Source organism: Marmota flaviventris, chromosome 12 (assembly GCF_047511675.1).
Source record: "Marmota flaviventris isolate mMarFla1 chromosome 12, mMarFla1.hap1, whole genome shotgun sequence".
Lineage (NCBI taxonomy): Eukaryota > Metazoa > Chordata > Mammalia > Rodentia > Sciuridae > Marmota > Marmota flaviventris.
The window spans coordinates 13,805,955-13,822,411 of NC_092509.1; the positions used below are offsets into that span (position 1 = coordinate 13,805,955).

General features: G+C 41.2%; 1 protein-coding gene across 4 annotated transcripts in view; it reads right to left on the reverse strand.

Annotated features, from left to right (window-relative positions):
- Ero1b (endoplasmic reticulum oxidoreductase 1 beta) overlaps positions 1–6,365 on the reverse strand; it is a 47,548-nt gene extending 41,183 nt beyond the window's left edge. For all 4 annotated transcript variants that reach the window (XM_071619847.1, XM_071619846.1, XM_071619845.1 and 1 more), the window contains exon 1: positions 6,070–6,365. In XM_071619847.1, the coding sequence (XP_071475948.1) occupies positions 6,070–6,171 (102 nt within the window). In that variant the 5' untranslated portion in view covers positions 6,172–6,365. The remainder of the gene's footprint in view (positions 1–6,069) is intronic.
- Positions 6,366–16,457: the final 10,092 nt, after the last annotated feature.

Below are 16,457 nucleotides of genomic sequence, written 5' to 3' on the forward strand. Positions count from 1 at the left end.
AGGGTGTTTGCTCACACCAACCAAGTCTCCAGATCTAAGAGACTGATTAAGTATCCAACAATTCAATTCTGATACTAAATATCCAGAATCAGTGCCAACTCTAATTAGTTAAGGTGCAAGTCCCAAAAGACTGCCCCAACTTCAAACCAATCTCAAACCCTGGGTCACTTGTTCTTCTAACTGACTGACTATAAATCTGGGTCCCAGGATCCCCTTTTTCAGGTCCAGTAATTTGTTAGAATGATTCATAGAACTCAGAAAAGCACTTTAATTACCTTTTAATCAATTTATTATGAAGGAAACAACTCAGAAACAACCAAATGGGAGAGTATTAGTGGGAGATGGTTTGAGCTTCTATGCCCTCTCCTCATCACCCTCCCAGTACGTCAGTGTTTTCATACCCCACAAGTTCATCAACTCTTAACAGCTCCAGAGTTGAATCACTTGTCTTTCTGGTGATCATGCTCATCATGAGGCTAAATATGGGCTTCACCCTAAGTCACCTCATTAGCATAAACTCAGGTATGATTGAAAGGGACTCATTGTGAACAATAAATTATCACTTAATACTTTCATCACTTAGAAAATTCCAAGCATTTTAGGAGCTCTGTGCCAGCAATCAAACAAAAACCAAATGTATGTTCACAATATACCACACTGAGTGAGGCAGGAAGCTACTGGAGAGTCTTAAGCAAAGGGTAAAAGTAATATGGACTATCAGCTGAGGAAAGAGGGATTTTCTTGTATATACTATGATCAGAGATGGGGACATTTTAGATAAGGGGACATGTCAGATAAAGTGACACTTCAGCAGAAACTAAGATATGAAGAGATGGGTGAACTGTATGAACACATAAATGTGTTAGGTAGAACAGTACAAATACCATGAAGGAAGAAAACACTTGCGTTGGTCAAATTATACAGTTATACTGTGCACATAAATAATAAACAAACATACTTGCAATGTTTGAAGAACAAGCAGGCCAGGGTTGCTGGAACATGTATAAGGGGAAGGTCTTGGGAAGAGTAAATTTGAGGCGAAAAATCAGCAATTTCTTAATAATCAAGTCTGAGATACTTATTAATCACCCAAGTGGAGATGTTAAAAGAAAAGTTAGATACACAGATGTAGAATTGAGAATACCAATCTGGAGACTTAAATCTGTCAGCAATACTGATGGTATTGTATTTAAATGCAAGAGACTAGATGAAGTGAAGAAGATAAAGAAACAGTACAAGATGTGAACTCTGAAGTTTAAATGACTGGCAGTCAAGGGCAGAGGAGGAACAAGCAAAGGATACTAAGAAAGACTGTTCCATCACACGGGAAGGACACTAGAAAAGTACTGTAAACACCATTGCACTCAGACCAGCCACCAAAAAAATTATTGTGTCCTGAATGTCAAAAGAAGAAAGTATGGGCTGGGGATGTGACTCAAGTGGTAGCGCGCTCAAGTGGTAGCATGCATGAGGCACTGGGTTCGATTCTCAGCACCACATAAAAAGAAAATAAAGATATTGTGTCCACCTAAAACTAAAAAATACATATTATTAAAAAAAAGAAAAAGGTACTCCAAGAAGTGTCAATGAGGAGCTATGAAAAATGCTGTCAAAAGGTAAAGCTGTGGTTTGAAAACTATTGGCCTTAGCAACAAGGACACTGGTAACCTTGATGAGAGCAGTTTCAGAGGAGTGTTAGGGACAAAAGTCTGACTGGAATGGAACAAAGATAAATAGGAGGAAAAAATACAATGCTTTTCAATTTTTCTTGAAAGAACAAGAAAAATGGGGCAGAAAAGAAGAGTGGATCAAGAAAGAAGATGTAAACAATATTTTTGTTTTTGAGGTACTGGGGATCAAATCCAGGGCCTCCCATATGCTGGGGAAGTGTTCTTCTAATGAGCTACACCCTTATCCCAATAGCTTGTTTTATGATGACAGTAACATTTTATTAGAGAAGTAAAAAACCAATGATTCAAAAGAGAAAGGGAACACTTTGGGAACCATGTCCTTGAAGGGGAAAGATATGGGCCCTAAAATATATGTGGAGGAAATGGTTTTTGACAAGAACTATTCATGATTAGTTCATCCATGGTAACCAATAGGAAATCAAACCTATAGGTAAAGAGCCCTGTAAGTGGATAGATGTGAATTACTCTGTGGAAATTCTCTTTTGATTGCTCCAATTCTGTTCCGCATGAAGCCGAGAGTAAGCATGGAAGAGAAAGTGATGGGGGAAAAAGAAAAAGAAGACAGGATGTGGGTAATTCAATAATCATTTCTTCAAGCCAGATATAGTGGTGAATGCCTGTGATCTTAGCTACTCAGGAGACTGAGGCAGAAGAACTCAAGTTCAAGGACAGGAAACCTAGCAAGACCCTGTCTCAAAAAATAAAAAGGGCTGGGAATGCAGCTCAGTAGAAGAGCACCACTGGGTTCAATTCCCAGTACTGGAAAAAAAAAAAAAAATCATTTCTTCAGATGGGTATAATCAGTTATTTAATCCATCCATTGAAACTTTATTTCTTCACCTATTATTTTTTAATCCTTTTGGTCATTCTTTAAATTTCTTATTCCATTTCTATACTTTCAAGCTTCTCTTTTTTTTTATTTAAACATAGTAATCAAAGATATTCAACTATCTGATAATTTCATTATGTTTCTGTTTCTAATACAGATGCTCCTCAACTTACAACATGAATACATCCTGGAAATTGAAACTATCAAGTGGAAATGCCTTTGAGACACCTAACTTACAAGACATCACAGCTTAGAAACACAGTACCCTGTATAATATAGGGGGTTACCCTCATGCTCACCAGGGAGCTATAGCCCACTGCCATTGCTCAGCATTGAGAGAGTGACAGCTCACGAAAAGAGTACAGTTTGTGTTGAAAGAATGTTGCTTTCATACCATGTATAACTAAGCATGTTTTGGGTTAAAATACTGTCTAAATATAAAACTGAAAATCATAAAATGATTAAGGGGGACCCATTGCAGGTCAAGAACTGTCTGCACCTGATTCATGGTGCCCTGTTTTCAGATTTTTTTTTAACTATTATGTTTATTCTTCCTGACATTTTATCTTCAAAAATTCTTTATGACTTGAGTTAAAATTAAATTTCTCCAGAGGGAATGGATATTTGCTTTCCCTGGTAACCTGGGGGATACAAACTTGGAACTGCTATAAATTAAATTTTCTACATGAAACTTTTCCTAGCATAAGTGGTATGAAGTAAGCCTGCAAACTTTGTAAGGACTGGCTTATGCTTACAAATTCTCAAGGGAGTTTCCCCCCACTCCTCTAGCAAGTTTCTTTACTTTCCTCTTATGGCAGGATTCATTACTCATCTCTTACGTTAAGGATGTAGCTTTTTGGACAAGTTTATGATAGGGTCTCTCATCAGTTTCCTCTCTTTGGGCAGACATAGGTATTATTTCTTACCCAGTCCACCCCATAAAACTGTTACAGCAGAAGTTCAAAGGGTTTGAGAGAATCTCCAGAGTAATGGACTGGTACAGCATGATGGGGGCCCCAAGTGGCTGGCTTTCAATTTGCCTGAGTGCTTTGAAGGTTCCTTGAATTCATGCCTCCTCAGAAAGGCCTTTAGGATTTCCAATATCCCCAGATGAAATTACATTTTCTAGAAAGACTGTTCTATCACTTACTTGTATTTGTTTAGCTCACCGTACTATATACTACAAAGCATAGTTACATTTTTTAATTTTTTTGTCAGTTGTTAGATCATTTATTTATTTATATGTAGTGCTGAGACTCAAACCCAATGCCTCACACATGCCAGGCAAGTGAGCTACCGCTGAGCAAAAGCCCCAGTCCCTACATGTTTACATTTATAAGAAAATGGAGCATGAGATACAAATACTTTGTGTGCTCAAAAATTTTTCCTTGCTTTCATTACATTTAAAATATATATCTCCTTAAATGACTATTTCCTTGTGAACAGAGGCATTTTTCAAAAATTCTAATTATTTCCTTCAACTTTACTATTTTTTTTTACCAATTTAGTATATATAAGTGGAAGAACTTAGCTCTACTTAGTTCTCTCTCTCTGCTTTTCTATACTACAGGGAAACAAATACACTGAAAAAACTGTAAGCAAAAAGAAGTCTGTATTAGGGCTCCAGTTTAACATCACTCAAGTTCTCTGAACTTCAGTTACCACTATGGCCCAACTTCTGAGAGATGTACCAAAAGACACTACATTAGAAAGTACCACTGGAGGGGCTGGGGTTGTAGACCAGCAGTTGCATCCTTGCCTAGGGCGTGCAGGCCCTGGGTTCGATCCTCAGCACCACATAAAAATAAATAAATAAAATAAAGGTATTGTGTCCAACTAAAAAATAATTTTTTTAAAAAAAGAAAGTACTACTGGAAATAAAAAATATATCCACTCTATTTGGCATGATATAACTTTGAACATGCACAAATGTTTAACTGTTGAACTATATATATATATATATATTTTTTTTTTTTTTTTTTTTCACTTGGATATAAGGAAATTATAAGTACACGTGAAAGGCTGGGGCTGTAGCTCAGTGGTAGAGCACTTGCCTCGCACATGTGAGGCACTGGGTTCGATCCTCAGCACCACATAAAATAAATATGGTACTGTGCTTTTCTACACCTACAAAAAATAAAATTTTTAAAAAGTACAGGTAAAATTTTAAAATTAATTATACATAATTAGTGGTAGGTGAAGAAACCTAAGTTTCTAGTGATTAAGTATACAATATATGCTATGTGAAAATGGAAAATAAGAAATCCCATTTTAGAAAAAGATATAAATGTAAATTCCACTCAATTAGTAATTAGAAAAAATTTTGCCAAAGACACTGTGGAAACTTTACTTTTCATAAATCTGGTAGATAAGTCCAGAATTCCACAATTTCAGTGTTTGCCAAGCCGAGTCCAAGAGATGGTGAAAAAAATAATGGCGCTACAGTTATCTGCAAGGCTTATTTTAAATGCTGCTTTCTGGGTCATTGTTTGGATTCACTTAATCAGAACTCCTGGAAGTAGGGCCAGAGAATCTGCATTTATTTATTTATTTACTTATTTTGGGGGGGTAGTGCTGGGGTTTGAACCCAGGGCCTTGTGCATGCTAGGCAAGCATTATACCAACTGAGCTATATCCCCAGCCCTGTCCCTTTTATTTTTATCAAATCATTCTTTTGAAAATTATTCAAACATGCCCCCAAATGTATGGCATTCTGGGATTTAGTGCTGGACAACATAAAGCCAAGAAAAAGTAAGAAAAAATTGTTTACGTAGTTACACTCACAGTTACCGTCCATTTTTCTTAGCAACCAGCATTAATTGTTTCACATCTCCCCTCATTATCAGGCCACCTGAGACTTTTTTTTTTCCTCCCTCACAACAACGATGCCACTTTGCAGCAGGTGCAGAGAAGACGGCAGCACCTGGCAGTTTGCTCTAATTATAAATAAAAGACGCCGAGAAGGTCGGCGACCCCTCCAACTTCAGCACTCTGGGAACACCCCCTACCCCAGGACTGGCAGGGCAAGGGCTCCGCGCACGAGCCCAGACCACGGACCCCCGCCCGCGTACTCGGCGCACCTGACAGCGCCACTTCGCGGACCCAGGCGCCTGGCAAGGGTAAAGCCGAGTGCTCTCCCGCGCCCGCCTCGGAGGAAGTTGGGGCGCGCTGCGCGCCCACCGCACTCATCCAGGCGAGCGAGGGGTCCGTTGGGCGGGTCGCCGCCTCGGCCCGGGTGGCGCCCGGAGGCCAGTGGGGTGTCCCACTTCCGTGCGCCCTTCTCCACGACGGCCGCGGTTCCATCCAGTCCCAGCTCCGCCGCGCTCCCAGCCGCCGAAACCATCGCCGGGACACCAGCGGGAGCGACTAGGAGGCGTCGCCCCTTCCGCTGCCGACGGCCGCCGCCGAGGGCCGCCCCGCGCTCCGCCGGTGTTCGCGGCCGTTCCCGCACCTGTCGGCTTGCCCCCGCCCCGCTCCCCCTCGCACCTGCGCCCCGGCCTCCGGCTCGCTGCGGGCCGAGGGCCCCGGGCCAGCCCCCGCCCGGCTCACCTGGGCCTCGACGACGCGCGGCAGGAAGCTGAGGGAAACCAGCAGCTGCACCGCGGCCGCCGCCCCCTGCCCGGCGCCTGCCCGGCGGGCCCCCCGACTCATGTTGTCCTCCCCGGCCGCGGCCGGCCGGGCCCGTCGAGGCGAGCTGCCGGGCGACGACCCCCGAGGACGGTGGCGGGCGGCGGAGCGCCTCCAGGGGCGGAGGTCTGCGCGCCGGTGGGAGGCAGGGGACGCTCTCGGGCACCCGGCAGCGGCGACTGAGGTAGGAGCGCCGCGCGCCCCCGCTTCATGCCCCGGCGGCTCCGCCCCCCGCGTCCTCGCCCGCGGCCACGCCCCCAGCGCGCGGCCTTCTGGGAGTTGTGGTCCCGGCGGCCCCCGCGGCGCCGCGCCGCAGTTCGGGAGCTAGTGGGCGGAGGCTGCTTCTCCTCTCCGCCCCGCGGCAGCCAATAAGGCGAGACCACGCGGGCTCCAAAATACCCGCGGGCTGTCAGGGAGCGGGGAGTCTCCTGGGCCGGCCGCGCAGCCCTAGCCTCATCGTCTCCTTCGCTTTCCTATAGCCTCGTGTCTCCTTCGGCTGCCTGGACGCCAGCAGCGTCTTGACGAGATGGATTCAGCATTCAGCACCTCCTCCTTCAGACTCCCCAGTGGGTGTCACCTCCTGCCCGGTCCCACCCCTACGGCTGCGGTGACAAGTGCACACATAATGCAAGTTAAAGCATGAGGACAGGCCAAAGTTTACTGGGAAATATGGGAACGAAGATAAACGTACAGGAAGACTTGGAGTGACTTAGACTGAACCTGGATCCCAAATCTGACACATTCTAGTTAGTTATATGGCTTTAATTTCCACCTCAAATATTGTTCTAGGATTTCATAAATGTATATACATAAAGGGCTTAGTATAATGCATAGCACATAGGAAGTGTTCAATAAGTGGTAGCTGCTATTTGCTTATCAACAATTTTGATTTCTACAAAATGAGCAACACATCACTTCATGTAGTGAAGTGAGTCAAATTGTGATAAGTGATCTATCTCAAAATCCTTAATTTAATCCCATCTACAAATTACCACAAATTAAATAACTAAAAACAAATTTATTATCCTGCATTCTGGAAGTCAGAAGTCCAAAATGGATCTGCAGAGCTGTGTTCTCTTTGGAAACTCTAGGAGATGATGATGTTTCCTTGGCTTTTCTAGCTTCTAGAGGCCACCTGCATTCCTTGACTCATGACCTCATATAACAGTCTCTACCCCCTTCACTCTGCTTCCACCCTTATATGACTTTCCATCCTAACTCTACTGCCTCCTTCATATAAGAACTCTTGTGATTGCACTAGACCCACCCAGATAATCCAGATAATCTATCTCAAAATCCTTAACTTAATCCCATCTACAAAGTCTCTTTTGCCGTATAGGACAACATTCACAGGTTCCAGAGATGAGAACATGGGACATTTATTGGAGGCAGGGCATTAATAAATTTAGCAAACACTTTTCAGAGCACTTTCACATCTTTCATTCCTTAGGACCTGCTATAGAATCTGGGGAGCTTAGTATAAAATGAAAATGTAAGGCCCTTCTTCAAAAAATGTGAAGAATGTTGTGACAGGAAAAGCAGAGTGTTAAACGAAGTGCAGGGCCCTAGTGACTGCCCAAGTCACCTGCTCATGAAGTCAGCTCTGTCAGTGAAATGAAACTAGCAGTCTATCATTAAGGAGTTGTGGTTCCTTAAATAGAGGTGGATTTGGGGGAACCATTAAAAAGAGTGAACAATTTGTCACACTGGAGGAGGCCAATGCTGGATACTATTACTTCAAGAGTTTTCCTCACATGTTACTTGATATGTCTGTAGCTGATGGGCTCTGATGCAAAGGCTTAAAAAGTATCTTGAATAGATGACTGAGATGGTTAAGAAACTTTGTGAATTAACAAAATCACACTAAGCATTTACATTTCCAAGAGATCATCAAGTCTGTTGTATTTCTTTGATGACTTTCTAGCTTGGTTAACTTGTGGCTTCCAATGAGGAGGGAAATTATTGATGAATGGTTCTAAATAAAAGTCAAGGTGATGGGGTGGAAATTTAATAACACCAGTCATTTTCTCTCTGATAGCAAGCTGAATTGTGATTAATGGACCTGCAGAGTGAGGGCAATCTGTTGTGTTTAAACAACTGTGTTTGTAGATTGTCCTGGTGTGTCAACAACTGACCATGGCAATTTTTTTAAAAACTGGATTTCCATTTGAGACTTAATTAGAAGGGAGTTTTTGCTTGGTGATCATATTTCTGAATTTTACTGAGGGGATTTCTTCCCCTTTTCTTTTGACAAGTAATAGGGATTAAAAGTAATTCAAATCAAAGAACTTGGCTGGCTTATTACTTTTTATAGTCATTCTACCTAAAGTTTTCTTTGTTTTTCTTTAATATTTACTCAGCTGTGATATTCTCAAGTATTTTCACTGAATGGCATTAAAGCTGATAAGTGTGAATCAGTTAAAAGTACTACCATTTCTAAAGGTGTTTACAAGGTGATATATGCAGCTCGTATAAAACCTTTTATACAACAAACATATCATAGAATTTAATGTATGATTTGGTGGGAGAGGGAAAATCCAAGTTGGGAAAACTAGAATCATAATTCTGTCAATTTCTAATTCCCACCTAACTCGCCTGCCCCCAGGGCCTCAAAGTCCCCCTCTCCCAGCCCCCAGTGCCTGTGGATAGCACTGAACAGCCCCATCTGGGCAGGACCTGAGCTCTTCTGACATTCCCGCTCACTTGACAGCGACTTGACTTGGGTCTGGATTCTACTTGACCCTAACAGAATCACCTGCTCTTTGGTTTCCATTTATTACGATTTTTGTTGTTCTATTTAGGGACTTCTGATGCCCTCTCACAGAGTCTCATTCTGCAAGGATCTTTTGCTACTTGAAAAGGAAGACCATTCTTCATTTAGAATGTTTCATCAAAAACCCAGTGCTTCCTCCGCCCCCCGCCCCCCCGTAAAAAGATATATGCTTAGTACATACTGTGCAAGGCATTAGAAGTGCCTCTTATCTGATACCTCTTACAACTGGAATCTTGGTGGAATTCTCCTTTTTTGTGACTGTCCACAGTCACCCTCAGGAGTGGAAGGAACCACCATAGTAAACTACATTCTAGAGAATCATCTCATCCTCCAAGAATGAAAAGGGCCATTTATACCTCTCCTAGTCTCCCACGACTGCAGGGATTCTCTTTCTATTCTATCCCATAAAATCATCAGGCTATTTCTTTTCTTTTCTTTTCCTTCCTTCCTTCCTTCCTTCCTTTCTCTCTCTCTTTCTTTCTCTCTTTCTTTTTAGTGCTGGGGACTGAACCCAGGGCCCTGCACATGCTAGGCAAGTGTTCTATCAGTGAGCTACACTCCCTCATCTGCCTATTTCTTCGAATATTCTACCTCCTTTTACCAGTCTACAGTTGTACAAGGTTATAAAACAATCAGAAAATACAGAGAAAACATCCAGTTATTTCAGAGAGTTCTTTGCAACTGCTTGAGAGAGTCTGTACCCCAAGTTTCAGGGTTCTGTTGTGGTTTTTTAAAATATTTTTATTAGTTGGTCATGAACCTTTATTTTATTTACTTATTTATATGTGGTTCTGAGAATCGAACCCAGTATCTTGCACATGCTAAATAAGCACTGTACCAATGAGCCACAACCCCAGCCCCCAGGGTTCTGTTTTAAAGATATCTTTAAAATCTGGAATTCCTAGTCTGTGATACTCAAAGCATCCCTGGATTTATCAATGAATTTTGTGTTTTGTTTTGTTTTATCATATAGACTAAAACAAAACATCAAATTTATTAGAGTGATTCTTCACTAAACAAAATAATTTACCACAGAGGTCCTCTTATCAAATCCCTTCTTTGTGCTTCTAATAAATTTACTATCTTATTTTTTTTAAATGGCTCTAAGATTTTTAAAAACAAAAAGAACATTTTGAAAATCATAAAGTTCTGCTTGTTCACAAACATGTTTACATGAGAACGCTTTTTTTTTTTTAGAAATGAAATAATTTTTAAAATAGACTTACTCTTTAAAAGTAGTTTTAGGTTCACAGTGAAATTAAGTGGAAAGTACAGAGAGTTCCCATGTACCCCTCCTACACACATGTCAACACCACTCCCAGAGAGGTCATTTGTTACAGTCAATTAGCCAGCACTGACAAACCATTGTCAACCAAAGTTGGTACTTTACATTAGGATTCGTTCCTACGTTGTACATTCTAGGGTTTGGACAGATGTCCAATGGGGTGTTGGTATCCACCATTATGGAATCATTCAGTATAAGTTTACTGCCCTAAAAATCCCCTGTGCTCCATCTATTCATTCTTCTTTTCCTAAAGGAAATCATTTTTAAAGTAAACTTTTGTATATTTAAGTTTATGTCTGTTATCAGCTGGAATTAATTCTAACCACATAGATTTAAACAGAACCAAATATCCAATCCACTACCCTCCAGTGATCTCTCTTCATTGTATCTTCCCAGTGTGCTTTCAATAGAGAGTTTCAAGAGTAGTTGTATTCAGTTACCTTACTAAACATTAATGGTCAGCAATTCAGTCTTCTGACTAAAATTATGAGCCAGGAGTGTGGGAACTTTAAATCTGGCTGCAACCAGGTACCCCGAGCTAAATCAGAGATAAGAAAACTGTCTTCAGCACTGTGGAGTTAGGGAAGAAAATCGAGATGCCGTGACTACTGGACACACTGTGTCCCCTAGAATTTGTTGACCCTAATGTGATGGTATTTAGAGGTGGGGCTATTAGGAGGCAATGAGATCATGTGGGGAAAACCCTCGAAAACAGGATGTGTGCCTTGTGAAAGGTACTCCAGAGAGTTCCTTCATCCCTGTGCAAGGACACAGGAATAAAACAGTCCACTTTAATCAGTTTTTGCTCATGTCTTTATTGAATGACTGACAGCTGAATGTGCACTGTGCTGGCATTCAGTCTCAGTGAGAGCTGGCACTGCTGTGCCTGCTGTGTGCCAGGTTTTGTGGCAAATGCTTTCCGTGGGTCAGAACAAGCAGGTGTTGAGGCAAGTGCCACTCTTCTGCTATTTCAGAAAGGAGGAAATCGAAGCACAAAAAGAGTTTGTAATTCCCCAAAGCAATAGAGGAAGCAAGAGGAAGGGTGGAATTTGGTACCAGAAGTTTCTGTTCAGGGGTCACATGTCTATCCACTGACACATGTGGACTTGAGTCTAGCTATCTGCTTCCAACTCACCCAATGACCTGTTCAAGTCTTTCATCTCCCAGCCCTAGTGTCCTTATCTGTAAATGATCATCAAGCTGCCTTTATGTGGAGATTGATGATTATTATTTGAGCACCTGCTACTTAGAAAGCCTTTGCTGATAGAGAAATGTCTAACTGATATAAATGGGGTTTTTGTTTTTGGTACTGGGGATTGAACCCAGGGGCACTTAACCACCGAGCCACATCTCTAGCCTTTTTATGTTTTATTTTGAGACAGGGTCTCACTAAGCTGCTTAGGACCTCACTAAATTCTGACGCTGGTCTCCTATTCAAATCTAAACAGATTCTGCCACACCAATTGGAAAGCTTTCAGTTTCCACCATTAAAAGAACAATGCTTTTTCTTTGGGGTCCACTGTTTCTGGAGAGACTCCCTCTCCCCATCCTCTGGGTTATAGGACCTATACCAACATTGCCTTGAACCTGCTTTCCATTCAGGTTTTTTTTTTGGGGGGGTACTGGGGATTAAACTCGGGGGCACTTGACCACTGAGCCACGTCCCCAGCCCTATTTTGTATTTCATTTATAGACAGGGTCTCACTGAGTAGCTTAGCACCTAGCTTTTGCTGAGGCTCTCTTTGAACTCATGATCCTCCTGCCTCAGCCTCCGAAGCCACTGGGATTACAGGTATGTGCCACCACACCTGGCTCCACTCTGTTTTAATAACTTAGAAGGCTCTTTGCCTAGAATGATCTCCATAAATTACCCTAATATACTCTATTCAAATGCAACCAGGATTTGCAGCAAAACTTGCTCATACACAAATCACTTGTATTAAATAAATAAACCTAACATCATTATAGAAATTTGGGGAGTAGGGTAAAAAGATCAGAATACTAATACTATCTTTGGTATTAGACAAACTGAAATTCAAATTCCAGTACTATTTCCTTTTTTTTTTCTTAGTAGTGGGACTTTGGACAAGCCAAGTAGCTTCTCTGAACCTCACTATTGAAGCAAGTTGGGGAGTAAAAATTTGAAGGCTAGAGATGGGGCTCAGTGGTTAAGTGCCCCTGGGCTCAATCCCCAGTACCAAAAACAAAAACCCCATTTATATCAGTTAGATATTTCTCTATCAGCAAAGGCCTTCTAAGTAGCAGGTGCTCAAATAATAGTCATCAATCTCCACATAAAGGCAGCTTGATGATGAAAGTTTCCTCAACTTTCCAAAATAATATTTCCCCATAAGAGCTAACAACCAATGTATTAATCATAATACACAACCTACTTCATAGGTAGGTATTTTTTATCCCCATTTTACAGTTCAATTTGCCTAAGTTCAGACTGTCTTAAAGCCAAAGGGGGAGTAAAAATTTGACCAGAGCTGGGCACAGTGGTGTATGCTGGTAATCCCAGCATCTCAGAAGGTTGAGGCAAGAGGATCGTGAGTTCAAAGCCAGTCTCAGCAAAAGCAAAGTGCTCAGCAACTCAGTGAGACCCTGTCTCTAAATAAAATACAAAACAGGGCTAGGGATGTGGCTCAGTGGTCAAGTGTCCCTGAGTTCAATCCCCAGCATTCCCCCCCCCAAAAAAAAATTGACCAGAGCTCATGTTCCTAATCACTACAGAACCAGGATGGACTTAATAGTGGAAGATTAGATTCTAGTGGTGCTCCTGACCCCTGCCCCAGCAGTCATACTCCAGGCTCCCAGGGATTTGTCAGTGAAGAGGCCAAGTACTAATCAATATGTAGAGGAAAGAAGAGCAAATATCTCATGATTCTTCTGCTCTTACAGCTATGGCAGAAATAATGGCAACAGCCCATGATTTTATTCAACTTAGGAGATTAACTTGTGACTTTGGGGCATGGAGACAGATTCTGCTTATTCTAAAACTGTTAAAAGAATTGAACATTGGCTTTGAACTCCATTTTCAGGGAGGGAGCTGGCCTTGTTCACAGAAAGCTTTGTGCAAAGCTTAATTGTGGATATCCACAAAGACCAGAGGCAAGAATTCCTTGCACCATTGGCTATGGGTTTGCCTGAGAAGAGAGCAACTTTTGTCCTCAAGATTCTTCAACTTCCTGTGGGAAATGTTCTGTTCTTATGGTTTGAAACTGATGGTCTAAGACCTCACATGGCTCACAGAACTATCTTGTTTGGCTTGCACAGATTTTTTTAAAAGTTGAGTTAGTTACTGACGTTTAGCAATAAGGACAGTTCAGATTTATATCCAAAGCACTAGCCCTGCAGATGCTGCTGCCATGAGAACGGGCATGTGCGCCACCTCCCCATTACCCCCTCCACCCCCGCAGACCATTTCACTAATGTCTTTACACCCTCGCTCCTCATAGCTACTGAAGTGGCCATCTCTGTTCCGGCCTCTCCTGCTTCTGCCTGACATCAGTCCTTGGCACCAGATGCCTAGCAACTTTCTGCATGAAGGCTGTTCATGGCATTCACTCAATTAGAGACCTCATCCAGGTGTAAAGGGAAACAACTTCACCTTGCTTAAGTGCAAACATCTCCCTGGAGGCCATTAAGGAAATGGTATGAGTGAGATTTAGGTACCCAGAAGAACTGTTTGGTCAAGTGGCCTTTTGGCAGGACTTGCTTGATGATAAATCATCTTCACAGCAGAAAATGTATACATTTTAAGGTTTTGGTTTAAGTTTTTCATTTCACAAATGACCCTTTGGAGAAATGAATAAGTTAAGATGCCAGAATTGTATAGGTAATATGCCCCAAATGTCACACCTGTAGAAAGCTATAACATCGATCAACTTTTGCTCTTATTAAGGGAATGTTTCTTGAAAATTCACAAAATCGTATGAACATAGTTTCCCGCCCCCCAGATGGGGGTCTCATTCAGGAATGCCTTGAACTCCTGGGCTCAAGGGACCTCCTGCCTCAGCCTCCCAAATGCTTGGGAACAGAGAATGTTCTTCATGAGAAAGTTTTCAAATTCCAAACTGGGATATGTGGTCTTAGATATTTCCTTAATTTAATATTTTCTAAGAGAATATCTTACTCTGAAGTACTTTGAGTTGTACTTCACAACTCATTTCTGACAACAGTTAAACCACACTCAATCAAGATATGTGGAAAATCCATAGTTATAGTCCCATATATAGTGAAAACCCATTCATATTTAAGTGGTTATGAACCAAAATAGCAGCATCATCAACACTGTAATTAAGATTATTTCCTCTTCCATAAGTAATCAGTAATTATAGGTTTATGTTATATTTGGCATCTCTTGGAGCTTGTATTGTACCACATAAAAAGCAACATGACTTATCATTTCCCAACTAGGAATGAGAAAATGTTGCTGATAAACAGGTGCACCATCCAAAGAGAACAAGAAGTGCACATTGTCGTTTGAAGTCTTGTTTTTGCAGTCCTAGTCCTGGTAGAATCATATTTATGACACACATTACTTTGTCTTTTAAAATACTTACAATAAGACAACTCATGGTCTTTGTTTACCTCTATTTTTCACAAAATACTATAACCACAGTACATCAGAAGGGAAGAAAGGGAGGTAGAGAGGAAGTGAAGAAAGGAAGGAAAGAGAGAAGGAGGGCAGGCAGGCAAGCCATCTACTTGGGTGCATTTTAGAAAATACCAAAGCTCTCTGCCACTCAACATCAGTAGGCTTTGGCAGCCTCTGAAATTGTAGCTGTTGGTGACAACGAAATTTGCACCCTCTCTTACGTTGGCATCACTTCAATTCATAATACCACTTGTCCAGAAGTCCATCTGGGGTGCACTCTTAGTCACCTCTAATTTTACATTCTTTCAAACCCTATTCCAATAAGCAAAGAAAAGCTATAGCTTTTTATTTCCTATTTCTCCACTAACTAATCCATTACTGTTTCTAGTATTTCCTACCCTATTGACACCAGCAGTCTCCAAACATTTTTTGAATAGTTTTTTGAGATAAAATTTATATACCATACAATTCACCCATTTGAAATGTGCAGTTCAGTGGTTTCTGGCATATTCACAGAGTTGTAAAAGTATCACCACAACCCATTTTAGAACATTTCCATCACTTCCCAAAGAAACCCTCTACTCATTGGCATTCATGCGCCATTTCCTAGGACTCCCTCAGCCTCAGGCAGTCACTAATCTTCTTGTGTCTCTTTCCTTGACATTTCATCTCAATGGAGATGGAATCACATAATATGAAGCCTTTGAGGCCAACTTCTTTCATTTAGCTAATACTTTCAAGATTCATTCGTGTTGTAGCATGTATCAGCCCTTCACTCCTTTTTACTGCCCAATAATATTCCATTGTAGTATATACCACATTTAATAATCTAATGATACCAAGTATTTCAGTGACATGGAGCTATGAGAAATCTTCTGTATGTTTGACAGGGAAAGTAAATTCTAACAGCTATTATGAGTGGAACTGGCAACACCTAGTATAGTTTAAGTGTTAATACCTTAGGGCACAGAAAAAATGCTCTTAGGCATGGAAAGTCTTGCACAGGTGCACAATGCTCAGTAGCAAGTTTATAATTGCAGAAAAGTGGAACCCTTCTTACTGCTCATGGAGAAGAGAATGGATCAATCATGGTACGTTCATTCAGTGAAATACTTCCTAACCAACCACAGACATGGATGAGACCTTGAACATAGTGCTTAACAGAAAAATTAGCTTTTCAGAAGAATATCAACAATGTAACATTATATAAATAAATTTTAAAATCTAACAATACTTTATATCATTTGTCATTATGTACATGTGGAGTAGAGGAACAAAACGACACCACACCCAGGCAAAGCAGCCCCAAGTTTAAAGTCAATGCTTGTTTTGGTGGGGAGAGAACTCTGCCGTGAGGGAGGATCCAGAGCCACTTCTCATTTGCTTATCATATCACAAGTCTTCAGTGTATTTTTTTGGAATTTTGTGTATAAAATGTTTTGTAATAATTCTTCATTTTTATGCTTTTTATAAAAAGTTTTGAATATAATAAAAAACAGCTAATGTAGAAGTGATAGTCTCCTACCATCTAACTGCCTTAAGTTACATCTGTTAATATTTTGGTGTATTTTTCCAGATAAAGTTCAAGTATTTTGTTACCATCAAGTGTGCAGAAGAGCACTTTGCTCGATTTAGTTGATTTGTCATCGTCA